Raw genomic sequence first — 15316 nt, 5'->3', positions numbered from 1 at the left:
CATATTAGCATGAAAGGTCCAAGAAAGGCCGGACACGAGTTAAAGTGCAGTATAGTGTGTCGTGCAATGCTCAAAGTGAGCAGCAAACGGGGAGATTGTTGGGAGCAGTCAAAGGAAGAGTTCCAGCAGCTGCCAGTAATCACTTTAATCTCACAAAAGCTGTTGCACCACTCCGCGGAACACAAGTTTCCAGTAAGAAAAATGCAATTTGATGCTATCGCACCACCGGATTGATGCTTTTTTTGGTCCTTCACTGTACGGCAGAAGAATAGGGCCCTCGCACATCAAATCTGTGTCAGATGACAAAAATAATACCAGAATTGGGACACTGAGCTGCAGTTTGAACAAAACTTTGGAAATTCAACCTGTCAATGAAACTCCAGTCTGGCGGGCGCCCCCAAAAACTGGTTGGTTTACAGCATCTACTTCAGCTTCTGTGTTGTTGTGCTGTTTATTCCATGGATTTCACTCCTGTAATCAGAGGACACATCGTTCATGGAACACTTTCTTGATAATTCAAGGTCAGCACTTTTAGTGGGTTAATCGCAATAAGGGTTTGTTGGAATTGGAAGCAATCGGACAGACATTAGACCACGCGCAGGAGTGGAGAACAACTCTAGTGGGACCGGGCGACACCATTTATAAGGAAGGAAATTCACTTATTTCTCCTGACAGAACAAAGCATAAAGAGGTTTTCTTTGTGGGTGAATATGGAAATAGGACAGAGCAGTGGAAATGCTCCTCTGAGACACTTTAATTATGAATAGGAAATGAGAGAGCGAGTAAAGAGGATGATTTCCTTTTCTTTTTATCTCTTTCACCGAACAATGTCTGTGACAGTGACATTAGGGTAAGGTTTGGATGTGAAACCGATATCTTTCATAGTTTCTGAGGAAACTATCAGGAGGATCATAGAAGCATTATTGGAGGATTACTCACTGAACAGAAAAGTTTGTGTTTTATACTAAATGTGTGTATTTCTGGTCAATGTTGAGTTGTGTCAGTCAACCTGCTTTTAGCTGTTGACGTGGTGAAGCACATACTAATTTTGTGTCTGTGTGTGTGCGTGTGTGTGTGGGGGGGGGGGTACAGACATCAGAAGAAATACAGAAACCTGTAGAATTTGTTCTACTGTATAATACCAGATTAATGCAGCACACAGAGTGTTGAAACTTGATGTGTGTGTGTGTGTGTGTGTGTGTGTGTGTGTGTGTGTGTGTGTGTGTGTGTGTGTGTGTGTGTGTGTGTGTGTGTGTGAGGCAGATTCCACTTCAGGACTGGGAAGAAGACAGTAACCCAGATACGAACTACTGCGGAGCTTCGTTTGGATCCATTTGGTGACACACATACAGTTAAAGGCTTTAACAGAATATTATTTCTGATTAAATTTTGACATGATTTTTGGCTGTTGGAGAACAGGACAGGAAATGTAGGTAGCTTTAATTACCTTAACACCCCCGACCTTTCCCCCAGATGAATCTAGTTACCAATAGATTTAACTGATTTAACTAGATTCCACTGACCTGCCACATTCTCATCAAATAGGAATGGCTGTGAGCGCTTCTAGGGAGCTGCTGTCACACATGGCCACTGTTTTTCTTTCACATTTCAAATACAGAAGGTAAAGAGTTCTCTTTTCTTTTTTTGTCTGTCTACTTTTACCAGCCCTGTTTGCTTTCTCCCCACTAAAATAACATGAGGCTCTTCAGACTTCAGGTAGAGAAAATACATAATTGATCAGGGAAATGGGACTTAATAATTAGGGCTTGGTAAATATTTTGCATTTGCTTAGAGACAAAGTGAAGTTGTTGCCTTTTTCTTTTCCAAAGCAGGACTTGAAGCTTTTGGTCTGTGATTGGTTATGTGTTATTAAAGGAACCTGGATGCAGGAGAGGAGAACAGATGTGAAAACAAACATTAAAGTCTTCTGTTGCTCTGATCGAGGTTGTGCATAAAATATTCACACCGAGGAGTGTGTGGAGTGGGTGCTCGCTAGGACACTTGTCACTCCACGTCTTTGTTTTCTCTGACTGCAGCCTTAAAAGAATGAAAAGCACTCCGGCAGCCAGATGGCTTCAGTTCCCAGCCACCCCAACCTCTGTGAAATATTCAGTGCACATTTGCATTCTTCATGACTATGGTAAACAGGGTAAACAGCGTATTAGAAAACAGCTGTTTATAGGTAGCGCTGCCTTCCTCTCACAAACACTCTTTCTTCAATCGCAGCCATGCTGATACAAAGGCATTCTGCTTGGTTCCTCCATGGTTTCCGTTTCCCTTTTGCACTTGTCCCTTGTTCCTGTCTGGATTAACCCGGTTTCTGAAGTGTCAAACATTTGGATTTTTAATTTTCATATAAAATAAGATAAACCCACAGAACATGGGGGGTGGGTTCGTCCCAAGCTAGTTGTCTTTACCTACAGGCTGTTTTTTCTCCACTATTGTAAAGAAATCATCTCAAAATTTAGTGGTAGTGGCAAATAAATAACGCAATCAGAAATACAATATTATCTTCTTCCCCATTTTATACCATTACCATCTAATGTACCATTAAAATAATATCTTATACGGTTTTTGAAATGGAGAATATAAAGAAAGATGGGCACAATTACGACTGCCGACGTGAAAAATACAAATAATATGTTACTGAATCGACAAAATGTCTCTTTTACTGTGACGTCCAAGTTTTTGTTATAGACATCAAGTTTATGAAGTCTCATCCATATTTATATCCTGAATAATGGAAGAGGAGTAAGATATTCCATTTTTACAAACGTACACTAGAAACATCACTGTGCTTTATTCTGCACTGTGAAGGAGCAAGAAAAACAGGAGAAGACCGGAGGGTGATTTTAAATGTGCAGTCAATGCGTTTACAGATCAGGTGCATATTCTCCCTCACTAAATGAAGATGTGTTATTGGGTCATGGTTAAAGTTGCGCATCGGCACGCCTGCGCCGCTCGTCACGCTTAATAACATCACTTTATTCCTCAGAGTGTTGGGAATCTGGGGGATTTCAGGTTTGACTTTGGCCTCGGGGGAACCCTTTTTCCCCCAGGACTTTCTCCTCTTCCCAAGACTGTGATGATGAACAACAATGTGAAACAGCTGAAAAGTAGGCCAGGAGCGCGCACCAGCAACAACCCACCTTCCAGGCAACTTTTATTCAGGAGCATCAAGAGGTGAAAGTGGGGAGGAAGCTGTGTGTTGATGTCCAGGACGTCTATTGAATTAGCTGCTATTTTAAAGGAAGAGTCTAACATCATCTATTTCATTACAGTCGGAAGATACTCATTATCAGAGGGAAGGACAGTCTTTTGGATATGTGACGCATGAGCTGCAATAATGCCACATAATTACACAAGAGAAAAAATAAATCTCTTTTTCATGAAACATTTGGAGCAACTAGTGATGAATCAGACCAATGAAAGCAGAGATTGATGAGACGACCTCTGACACTAATGTTGCTCTTTCTGCCTTGGTCATCGTAATACTGATTGCATGCTTTCAAATATTCTTGGTATTTTAAATCATTTGGTCGTTTTTCATTGCTGTTGTGCCAAATGTCAATTCTTTGATGCTGCCAGAGAAGCAACGGCCCAACTATTCTTTCTGGATCTTACACTGTTTACTTGTGGAATTCTAAAGCAGATCCAAGGTACCCAAAAACATTTAAAACATGTTTTTTGTCTGAGGTCACATACAAGGTTAGATTGCACTCACAAATGACATAAACACAAGTAACCAATGGCCATGAGCAAAAAGTGCACAACATTCCTGAGCTCAACCAACAACAGGGAAACACTGAGGTTAAAAAGGTCAAATGCTGAAATCATTTTACAGCATCTAGTGGGGGACATACTGAATATTACTGCCAAAACACAAGTCATGCCATAGACGTTACAAAACTAGGTAGGTGAACATCTCTAGACTCATCCACATTATCTACCTGAACAATCTTACAGCCTTGAGTCACTGTATTCCATCGCCCACGTGCACAATCTGATTTCAAATTTTAGTCCCTTTGCAACAGTGGAATTCTGAAATGACAAACACTATAACAACAATTTCACATACATTTGCATTCATGTTTAAGTCAATTTGATCATTTCGTGAATGTTATTTCTGGGATTTGAGGTGAAACCATCATGTCTGCGTCTGTTTCCAGAAAAACTAGCATAAATATTTTAGAGATAATGAGGGTATGTTTATCTTTCATTAAAAGAGCTGCGTAGTGCAGAAACAGTGTAAAGTTCCTGTAACTGATTAAATTGTCAAAATTAAATCAAAAACCACATTTGCAGTTTACAAAAACTCAGAACTTCTGAAAAAGGGTCCCTGTCCATGACTGTGATGCTTGTTGCTGTTCAACTGTATGAAATGTCTAAATTTTGGGGCCCTAAAATGAGCCAGTCTGCCAGTGACAGAGAGCCCGAGCGGCTTGTGTTGGGACCACGTGCACCTCTGCAGGATGGGGGCTGTGTGAGGCGTCCCGGCCGTAAGTGAACGGCAGGAGGCACAAGACTAATTTTTAATTGATACGTTAAATAGTCAAACAGATTGCACAACCTCAGGCTGCGAACAAAACAGGCAGCACAAGCCCAAGCCGGAGGCGAACAGAGAAACAATATTCCTCTCTGTTGTGTCCCCGTCCTCATTATTGCACGTATTCCGAGTCTCTCGGGGAGACAATTCCTGTATGTAGCCTTGTCTGCTTCAACTACTGAACAACAGTCTGCACATAACAAGTCAGAAGGAAGTCTAGATTTGGGCCCCTACAGACCTGAATGAGCACTATAGACTAATTGGATCTAAAATAATGATAATATTTAAAAGGAAAATGATGATTTTTGACTAATATTCTGTAGTGTTGTGATTCAGTCAGTACATTTACATTGAGCCCTGAAAATTAATTATGGCCTTATTCAGACTATAACTGGACAATCGAAGGGCATGTAAACACGTTAGTCCAACTAATATCGGAGTCCTTCTTATCCCATGAATACAAGTTATCAAGATTTGTTCAGTAGTTTTTAAGAAGATGAAAATGACCTAAACAAGCAATTTCAGGGCAACAAATTGGCCACTGTCAGGTTATTAAAGACCTGACCGAGTCACAGCTTTAACCACTTAAATCTAAACACCACAACAAGCCACTTGAAATGAAATATAGCTGTGCTGAAGTGCTCGTCTTCCCCTTTAACGGTGAAGGAGAGTGAGTAGTTACCGTATGCGAGGGAGAACTTTAACGATGAGTCTCTCTGGATAATCGCCATCCTTTAAATATTAATGTGAGCTGGCTGTGTGCAGCAGTGGGTTAGAGGTTGGAATTCAGATGAGATCGGACTTCAAAACAAAGATCAGAAATGAGGAAAAACCCATTTGTTTTTTACTGTCTGTGTTACGCGGAGCTTTAAGAAGATTCTGATGAACATTCTGAAGGTGAGGGGCTGCAGGTGCAGCGGCTGATATCCAGTCAGGGCGACCGTGGACCCGCGGCGCTCGATAGACGGGAGAGGAGTGCAGACGTGGAGGAGAAAAAACTACAATCTCTATCTATGAGTCTATCAAACAATACCACTTTCTTTGTTCGAGTCCATCAAAGTTTCAACAGCACATGTCTTTCTTCTGCATGCTACTGGGTAACATCCAGGCAAGGAGCTAAGCAGAAAAGATAATAAAGTCAGGGAGAGAACAAAGGGGCGTTGATTCCTAAAGACAAGGGCAGGAGAATGTCTCATCTCCACACTGTAACTGAAGGCATGTTGAGAGAAAGAAAGCAGCTTTAGGAATGATTTGAAGATTTGCCCTACTGGATGGTAATTCTCCACTATTTTACCCCTCTGTGGAGGTTGCAGTCATGGAGGAAGCTATAGCGATGCAACCCATCCTCATCTAACATGTCTCATCGCACACAAACAGCAGAGAAAGAGTGGACGACTGTTATTTTTATAGTCTTAACTGCTTAGTAAGAAAGCAGTTTTGCTCCAGAAAAAGGCCAAAAACAGTAAAAACAAAAGGGAAAATGAGTTCATCTTGTTTAATGGAGCGGCCTTTGCAGAGAGAACAGACGACTGAATATTAAAGAATCTCTGTGCTTTTCTTTAATTGAGTCCTTTCATTATAAAGAGATAAATCCTGTATCATATGAATGAACAACTGGTTTGATGACCTGACATAACACCTCTGTAAACCTATACATCCGGAAAGTCAGTATTTTCCAGTAATCTGATCATTTAATATGTGTTTTATTTATTGTTTTGGCATCAATTTGAAGAAGCATTTGCAGATCTTTCAGCCACCACGGCAAAGAGAGAACGGCGTGATATAATCCTTAAAAATCATTTAAATATGTTCCGTTTGTTTATAAAGGAGAGAAGAAAAGAACAAGTGCAGCTCAATGGCAGCAGGCCAAGCACCAATTAAAATTTAAATTCAGGGAGCTAATAAACATTCAGCACCCTGATTCAAATGAATGTGTCTCACCCCACACAAAGAAACGGGGGGAGAGGTGGAACGGGAAGCAGATGGAGGAAAATCTTGTTGTTGCCTCTTTAGTCAAATCATCTATTCAAAAACAGGTCATAATCTTTTATTTATTTCGCACATTTTGCATCAAAGTGATGGCTCGACATTTGGGGAGGGGTCGCTGGGCGGACTGACCGCGAGGTTGGAGGTGGCAGAGGTCACCGCTCTGCTCCGCTCTTAACTTTTATTCCAGTTAGATAACGTCTTTGGAGTCTCTGGAAATATTCAGGCAGAACATTTGCAGATTTTATGGCTGTATTGAGTCCGTTCAGGTGGAGAGTGGAGACGGCTTTTAGCTGCCTCTAAATAACTCATGCCTAGTGGCCATGTGACAGCACCGATATGATGATTTATTTCACCGTAGTGCACACGTCCATTTATTAAATTCATTTATTCACATTCACTTCATCTCCAACTTAAAATCTTGGGTGTTTTTTTCTTTTTTAAATCTAGAATTAAACTTAACCTTGGACACTGATGCCAAGCTAAAAGCCCAGCAGGGGGGAGATCCTTCAAAATGTGAGAATGTGTCAGTGAAAAGTCTTTAAAATATTAAACTGACGTCTGTTCTTCCCTGAAGTACCGTGATTGTGTGCCTAATGATCTGTCCCTACTGGGGTACGTGTTGCTGTGCGGGCGACAACAGAGCAGTGGTTTCCATCTGCCGTGAAGCTGTTTCCTCAGAAAATCACCTCCAAACACCAACAGTCAAACAGGAATAGAGCACATGCACAGAGAAACATGCGTTGTACATCATTTAGCGGTTGGGTGGCATCAGGTGTATCATGTCGTAGAAGCTTTTTAAATATAAAGTGTGTTTGTTAGCTTTCAGCTGAGTAGTTCCTGAGGTGATTCTGTAATAAACTGTTGTATTGGGCTCTGGAAAAACCCAGCAGGAGCCCACCAGAACCTTCCACGCTGACCTCGCCAGCAGGAGAGCAAGTCTGGCCACACAGCAGGGCTGGAAGCAAAGGCTGAAAGCCACCAACAGTCTAATGACCAACTGTAGGACCATTATTTAAAGACAAACGGCAGCTTCCACCACAAGTGTGAAGATCCAGCCCAGTGAGGCGTCCTGTCTGCTCAGACGGTCCAGGAACGGGCCTTTCAGAAGCTGCAGCACACTGGAAGCAGGTCTGACCTGAAAATAGAGATGCAGACAAGGTAAAAATATCACAAAATATCACTGTTATTTATGGAGCCTCCCTCTGACTCCAGACGCACTACGAGAACCTCCCGGTCTGTTTGGAGACCGTGTCCACAACCAGTTCCTGGTTCAATGAATCCAAAGTTGTTAATAACTACAAATCAGTCCCAAACTCATAGAGGTAAACATACTGAAACTAGCCTGATTTTAGAATATTTTCAATGTCTTCTTAATGATGTCCTTGTGGGCTTCTTCTTTGTTCTCTTCTCAAACTCTATCTGGTAATTCTTCTCCAAAAGTTGATGTTACTTTCAAATAACCTTTTGAAAACAATTATGGAAATAACATCAGCGTGCCTGCTCTAAAAGCATATGGCCAGTCCTTTGACCTGTGTCGCATGTGGCAGCACCTTGTACAGTACAGCCCAAAGTAAACAAAGAAATGACAAAGAGGAGGAAAAACACAGAGGAGAATTAAGTTTTCCATCTGTCTGAATCCTAATGAGGCTTCACAAGGTGCAAATGTATCCTTTATACCCTTGGAGGTGAACGCAGAAAATAGCTGAGGAGACATCAAACGGAATAGATTTCTACCGTGTTGGGTTCGGTCGGGGGAGGGGGGGGTGCCACTAAAACAAAGAACGTCTGTGCACTCACCTGAGCGCCAGGCTTTTCAGGGCTGGAGCATTTCTGGAAGCAACCCAATAATCTAAATTTCAATGACTAAATCAGATGTCGCCCCCAGGCTGCGTTCCTATCCTACGCCCAAAGGTCAAAGGTCAAGTGGACAGAGGGATTCAAGCCCGGTTATCTCTAATTCTGTGACTCTGCTAGTGGTCAGTTATTGTTGTTGTTGTTGTTGTTGTTGTTGTTGTTGTTGTTGTTGTTATTACAGAAGGCTTTCATTTCTTTTACAGAAGAAAAGTAATCTGATATTAAACATTGTCATAATCTCTAACTTTTTTCCTTTTTCACGCTTCAATTAAGATGAATTACATCAAGGTACCACAGATACTTCGTGGTACATTTACATTATAAAACACAGCAACCCTCAGTCAAACATGCAATAATCGGCCCCACCAGCCCTCTCACCTAGTGTGAGTGTGTTTCATTAAAAATAGATTAAAAGAAACTCAGCTTTTCCCTATTTTAACATTACTTGTTTTCAAATATTTGTTTTATATTGCCAATTTTCTGTGTAGTAGGATCAGTAATTCTGACATGGAGAAGATGCAGAAGTTCAACATTGAAACAGCCAGCAAACTATCTTATGTTTAGCGATAAAATGTTCAGTCAGTCCATGAACAACAGGAGACACAAACTAAATTCAGATCACATGACCAAAGAGTTTCATCCCAGAGAGATCTTGCTGTAAATTCTCCATCTGACAGCAACAACGGTCACCAGCTTTGACTAATACACCGGTTGGCGAGTCCTATGTTGATTAAAGCTATAAACTATCTGGGTAATATGTATCTGCTGACTGGTCAGTTTAGAGCCTCTTCATCACAGGTCAATGCAGTAGTTTGATAAATGAGGTAACAGGATATTCCATGAATAGTAATGTCTGCTGCGAGAACTCATGGAATGTCTCATGTGATGAATGCCTCTATTTGCATTGTGTGTGAAAGAAACAATAATGTATACTTGGATGTGGAGAAGTGTGGAAGGATTTCCATTTAACAATAAAAAAGCATCACTCTCAGCTCCACATTAGATTGGGATCCGTCACAGCGAGGCCAGTTTAATCTTGGATTTCAGTAGCACAAACTTCTCTTCAATGATGAGAGTCGTGTCCCTAAAGTGACCAAGTTAGTCACCATCATTACTCTTTTTCTAGGTTCTCTGGGAGTTTTAGCTTGACTCATTTGTTCTAAATCTTGTACATGTTGGTGATCTATGTGCTATCTAAGTCAGCTGGTTCTTTAAAAATCAAATTTACATTAGATATAGATTGGGTAAAAAAAAAGAAAACTGAAGACGTTGCTCGGTGCAGACAGCAGTGGCTGCTATATCATAAATGCCCACTAGAAGGCACTAGACAACTCCTCAATTATACTCAATACGTCAATTTCCTGATTTTAAAGATGTTATATTATCATCACCATCAAGTTACTTATATAAAGTCTGTCGTCCGTGCTTTGCGTGATTCCGTTAGCAATCATATTTCGTTATTTTGCCTTTTATCTGCTACTTTGTCATGTAGAGATTCACATTAGAAACAAAAAGTTTGAATTTGAAATTTAGACAAAATGATCATTTCGCAAGCAGCTGTATGTATCAACGGGATGAGGTTATTTTCAGTACAGGCATACAGTAGATATAGATGTTGTAATATATACATATTCGCCGCCACATAAATATTCATTTAATATTATAGAGAGTGAACACGTTTAGTGGTTCTTGGTCAAATTGTCACACACATCAGTGAGCTACAAGTTTTTATTGCCTCTGTTGGACGTCAACATGATAGCCTGCCTATAATGTGCCGTTTAAATGGGTAAATGTGTGCTGCAAGAACAAAATCATCGAGCCATTTTTCCATTAAGGTTTATAATGACTTTAGCGAACAGCAGCATCGCCTCCTGCTGGCGGAATTATGGAATTACACCCATATCCGGTTGGTTTTCCTCCTTGAAAGCTCCGCGATTTAGATTTGAGCAACATTTCAGTGATCCCGGTCATTAAAACGAATAATTACACGATTAATGCATGTAACAAATAAAAACAGATTTGTTACATTAACTATAGTACTTGGTAATATAATTAGAACAGTCAGATAAAATACTATTGTTGCTGTTTGTTACATAATTTCGTCATTAAACTGGGATGTCTTATTCACTGTCTGTCTATTATTGTGAAAATAGCATTAGATTATTTTAAAAAATGAGACAAGAGATATGCAATGTTTCAATTTATTGAAAGGAAAATATGGAATTTGGTATATATGTGTGTGTGGTGGTGGTGGTGGGGGGTCATGTGTCTGTTACACAGAGCAGACTCCTTTGCTTGCCACCTTTACATTCTTCTTCTGTTGTCTGTAAGGAAAAGAGACCAAACATAATTTCAGCAATACCGTGCAGTAAATCAAGTGTTCATTGATATCAAGTAAACAACTTCTATTCAAAACCACAAAGCAGCTCAAATGATCAGATTTGCGAGTGTGATAAAAGCAGAGTGAGCAGACGTGAACCAACAACAATAAAGGTTTCCTGGATGTCCAAAGCTTGCGTTGCATTACACTGTAAAACAAATTCCTGTTATGCTCTGTAGATGTGTAAACTCTATTGGACCTCATAGAGATATAACAAATAATCAAGCCAAAGTTTATTCTTGAGGTTGTCAGAAGACTGACTGATGAGTTACAACCTAATTATGCATAGCACGGTCATTTGTGTGTGTGAGCATGCATGAGTGTTATATACTTGTTCTGCTGGCAGAGGATACATTCTGTTCCGTAGGTGTTTCCGTCTGAGCCACACACCGGGTCAAACTCCTTGGTGCAGTGTCCCTCGGCGTACTTATAACAGTCGGGCTGCACACACACGCCAACACTGACATTAGGTATCCACCAGGTAATTAAGACGCAACCTTGTGGTTGTTGCGTCTTTGACAAATCCATTACTGCCAAGGCTGCTCTCTCATCAAATCATAAAGAATTTCAACCCAATCAAATATGTAGAGCCCAGGGGTAAACAGTGCTTGACTAAACGGGAATGAACGGCTCATTTATATTTTAAATGTGACGTTAAACTGCAGCTACCTTGCATTCACCTTAGCAGTCAAAAGAATGTGTGTTTCTGCAGGGTCTGTGTAATGAGCCAGTGGAAAAACAAAATATACTTTAAGGAGAAAATAGCAGACTGATGTTACCACAAAGAAACAGCATCAGCACATGTTTCAAAGTAAGGACTGTCCAAGAAGGCTTAAGAAAAGCGTGAGACCATATCAAAGCTGAGACACCACATGGAACCACACTTGTCCCCAACACTGGGTTGGGTCACACTTGGCCTTGCAGGATCAAGGGAGGTGCATTACACATGCACGTGTAAATCAAAGTCTTCCATGGACAGAAGTCAGCAAGACAAGCATGAATGCACAGCTGAAAGGTCCAATAACAGAAGAGAAGCATGAGGAGACCCTTCTCAGTGACTCCACGTCCATCATATCAACATTCAGGATGTGCTGGGCTGCAGTTCTCACTTCTGAAGGTTATTTTCATGACTCGGGACAGTCGTCCTGTCAAAAGTGATGTACAAACAAGTTGGTTCTGAAGCTCATCTTACCAGGTACTTCTGAATGTTGCACTAAACGTTTCGGTGACAATGTTACAAACAATATGTTCATGCTTTATAAGACTTACACTAATGTTAGACTATGTGAAAATGAAGTTAAACGGGTGGATAAATAACTGGAGTTTGGGGATTAAATGGGTTAGATTCTCTCAGAGGTCCTAACTTTGCCTAAAAAGTCCCAGCAAGGAGTCTGAACTGAAGAGTGATTCAGGAAGTTTCACCTCCAGGATGGGACAGAAAGTTTTATTTATACTGCTGCTTAAGTGTATTTTATTCATATGGATATTGGAAAGGGTGTTTCAAATGTATCAATATACAGAGAATCTCTCTTTTAAAAAAAACAAGGATGTCTAAGAGTTTCCTGAGAATGACGTCACTAGTCGCTATGTTTAGGGTTGTTTGTGGATACGGGTCCAGGTGTCTGTCATGAGTGAAGGAATGAGGAAACGTATGTGCTGAGGCCCCGGTGTGTTTCTGCAGGGACACAACACTCTTTTACAGAAATACACTCTGGAATTTTCCGTGTCCGTGCTGAAAGCCGAGAATGTCCCATTATCTCCGCTCTCACCTCTCTGGGTTCAGCTGTACCGCCACCATCGGGTCTTCCATGGATCGTCTCCTCGCCGTCAGGAAGCAAAGTCGCTTCCCCAGACTGGGCGGAATCTAAACAATAGATGCAGAACTTGGGTTTGGGTTCATCTCACACTCTTTTCATTGGTAGCTTTTTGTATTACACACAGCCTTGTTTGTATTTACTTTACCGTCAAGTTGTACCATTATGGATTTTTTTTTTAAAGATTTTTCATTATGCTAAAAAGGAAAATTACAATTTATCTTCTGCTGATTAGAAATATAAATCTGCCAGACCAATTGTCGATGATGAACTATTTCTGAAGCAGGATTTAACAAGACTGACTGAGCATGTTGAGGATTCAATCTAATTACAGATTAGAACGACTGCTTCGTTAGAACAGACTAATTTAAAAAGTTGTCTTTTAATTAAATCACATTTCTGACACTGCTTAGTTGTCAAAGGCTTATATAGTTAAAAAAAAAAAAAAACACCAAAAGGTTACATCTCCATTCAAATTTGACACCCTTTTTTGACTAAAGTGATACACAGTTACTAACCCTAACCCTAACTAATAAGCATAATAAGAACGTCCAAACTGACCAGAGACCAAGAGGATCACGGCGGTGACGAGCAGCACAGCAGCCAGCTTCAGCTTCATGGTTGCCATTGTTTGTCTCTACCAGATGCTGGATTCTCACGGCAAATGTTGCTTTTACAAAAACACACCTGCTGTTCTCTGATAGGCTCTGTGTCATGGGCCACTGATATGCTATCATGGACTGAAAGTACTCCTCTCAGACAGGTGTGACCTGTTCTGACTCCTCTCTGAAGCCTCTTTTCCATAGCGGGGAAAAAAAACTTTCTAAAAAAAAAAAAATCATTTTAACATTTTTTTAATTTTTGCTCAGATATTTCCTATTAAACCTGTAGTTGGTATCAAAAGCAAACTGAATTTAGGGAAATCGACCTTAAAGCAATAAGACTGAATAGTTGAATACAAAGTTTGGTTTTATCTGAAATGTTGAGGGTTGCCTTGTCTCCAGTAATAGTGGAGTTGTGAGGTGGGGAGCTCTGGTGGTCCCATTACAGAGCACGAAGGTAGATTCCCAGTCCAAACTGGTTGATTGAATGGCGGTCCTCTGCTATTTACGCGCCTCACTAAACTGAATGGATAAAGGAAAATAGCGACGGAGCATCCACATGCCGTAAACGAGCAACTCGCACTCACGTCCAGAGCTTCGCACGCACAGATCCCGTGCATTAAGTCAGCAGTGTGGTGCGTTCAAGACTGCTGGATATATGGGTGTCACACATGTAACATAAATCACAGCATAAATCATAATCCAGTGATCGTGAAGCCGCCTGGGCTTTACTATGAGAAAACAGGTTTTGAGGGAATGATTCAGCAAATCTGCTGCCACATCTCAACCTCGCAAAAAGCGGAGAAGATCCCCTTTTTCCTTTTCATTGCCTGGGACTCGTTTATTCCCCCTTTTGCGGAAAGAAAAAACCTCTAAAAATTGCATTGCTCGAGAGGTTATATTTGCACTTTAAAACGCGTAATGCATTTCCTTGAGAATAATTATCAAATGTGTCGTTCTCTCTCATACGAGAGTCAATACACTGATGATTCAAGATTTAAGATTCAAGATTTACTTTATTCATCCCCGTAGGGGAATTGAATTGTAATAGCAGCAAATGTATACATTAGATTAGATGTACTTAGGTTAGGTTAGATGTACTTAATCTAAAAACAGTACAAAGTCTTTCAAATATTTGTTTAATGAGTTTTATGTCTCACTTCATTCGTATTTGAGGTATTTTTCTACGACCTTGGTTTAAATTTCTAGTTAGACGCTGAATTATTTTAGAAACTATCAGCTCCAGTTTCTTTGATTTCTTCATCTCTGAAGAGACAATGTTGGTAGCCTATTCGTGTGGCCGTGATCAGCCGTGCATGAGACAAAAACACTGAAACACTTCCTAAAAGAGCAGTCTACCTGTTGATCAGCCAGAGGCTGCGCCTCCCCAAGTTCAGAACAAACAGACTGGGGAACTCATTCATCCCCCGAGCCATCAGACTGTTCAACTCCTCACTGGGGGGGAGGAGGGCCAACAGAAGGACTGGAACAACACTGCAATAACATAATACTGGGACATCCATTCATTCAGTTCATTCATCCATCCATTCATTCAGTTCATTTATTTACATTTTTATAGTTTTATAGTTTTGTATTTATATTCTATTTTTAATTTATTCTATTTTGTTTCTTATTTTACTCTATTTTTATTATCTTTAATAGGTTTTTATGGTGTGTAATGGTGGTGGGTAATTTTGTACAGTGCTGTACGTTTTTTTGGAGATGCTAATTTCCCTAATGGACACCCCCTAAAGGGATCAATAAAGTACTCTGATTCTGATTCTGATTCTGACAACATTCAGAGTCAAAGCATGTATAAGCTGCACATCTGGAAGAGAAAGGAGCGGCTGTCTGTGCATATGTATGCAGGCTGTCAGCATCCTCTGTCAACATGCTTCGCCTTTCTGTGACGACAAACATGTTTCTCATACTTTAAAAGTTTTTTCATCTTAGAAAATGTGGACTTCAGTTTTCAGTAGCTTTGTGCTTATTTAGTGCACTGTGAATCCACCTTCAGTTAGAGACAGATATGCTCTGTTTCTATGATTGAAGATGACACATAACAGCAAATATGATGGGTAAATATCACAGTGGAAACAACAGTAGAATCAAATGAGGATTTATATTCATA

General features: G+C 40.4%; 1 protein-coding gene across 1 annotated transcript; it reads right to left on the bottom strand.

Annotated features, from left to right (window-relative positions):
* Nucleotides 1-10576: 10576 nt before the first annotated feature.
* Nucleotides 10577-13352, bottom strand: LOC130531645 (serine protease inhibitor Kazal-type 1-like). The gene is made up of 4 exons (XM_057043730.1): nt 13145-13352; nt 12539-12633; nt 11101-11210; nt 10577-10713 (listed from the first exon to the last, which is right to left on the bottom strand). The coding sequence occupies exons 1-4, from the start codon at nt 13209-13211 to the stop codon at nt 10662-10664; spliced, it is 324 nt and encodes a 107-aa protein (XP_056899710.1). The 5' UTR covers nt 13212-13352; the 3' UTR covers nt 10577-10661.
* Between the last annotated feature and the right edge of the window lie 1964 nt (nt 13353-15316).

This window comes from Takifugu flavidus, chromosome 9, assembly GCF_003711565.1.
Source record: "Takifugu flavidus isolate HTHZ2018 chromosome 9, ASM371156v2, whole genome shotgun sequence".
NCBI lineage: Eukaryota > Metazoa > Chordata > Actinopteri > Tetraodontiformes > Tetraodontidae > Takifugu > Takifugu flavidus.
Note: the sequence above shows the minus strand (reverse complement) of the source record. Positions and strands in the feature narration are given on the sequence as shown.

What these genes read in the sequence shown, in the direction of transcription:
- LOC130531645 (XM_057043730.1), bottom strand. Translation starts at nt 13,211, where the DNA reads ATGGCAACCATGAAGCTGAAGCTGGCTGCTGTGCTGCTCGTCACCGCC. An exon ending in CGTGATCCTCTTGGTCTCTG is followed by an intron (nt 12,634 to 13,144) that starts GTCAGTTTGGAC and finishes TCTATTGTTTAG; the next exon opens with ATTCCGCCCAGTCTGGGGAA. An exon ending in ATCCTCTGCCAGCAGAACAA is followed by an intron (nt 10,714 to 11,100) that starts GTATATAACACT and finishes TTTTCCTTACAG; the next exon opens with ACAACAGAAGAAGAATGTAA.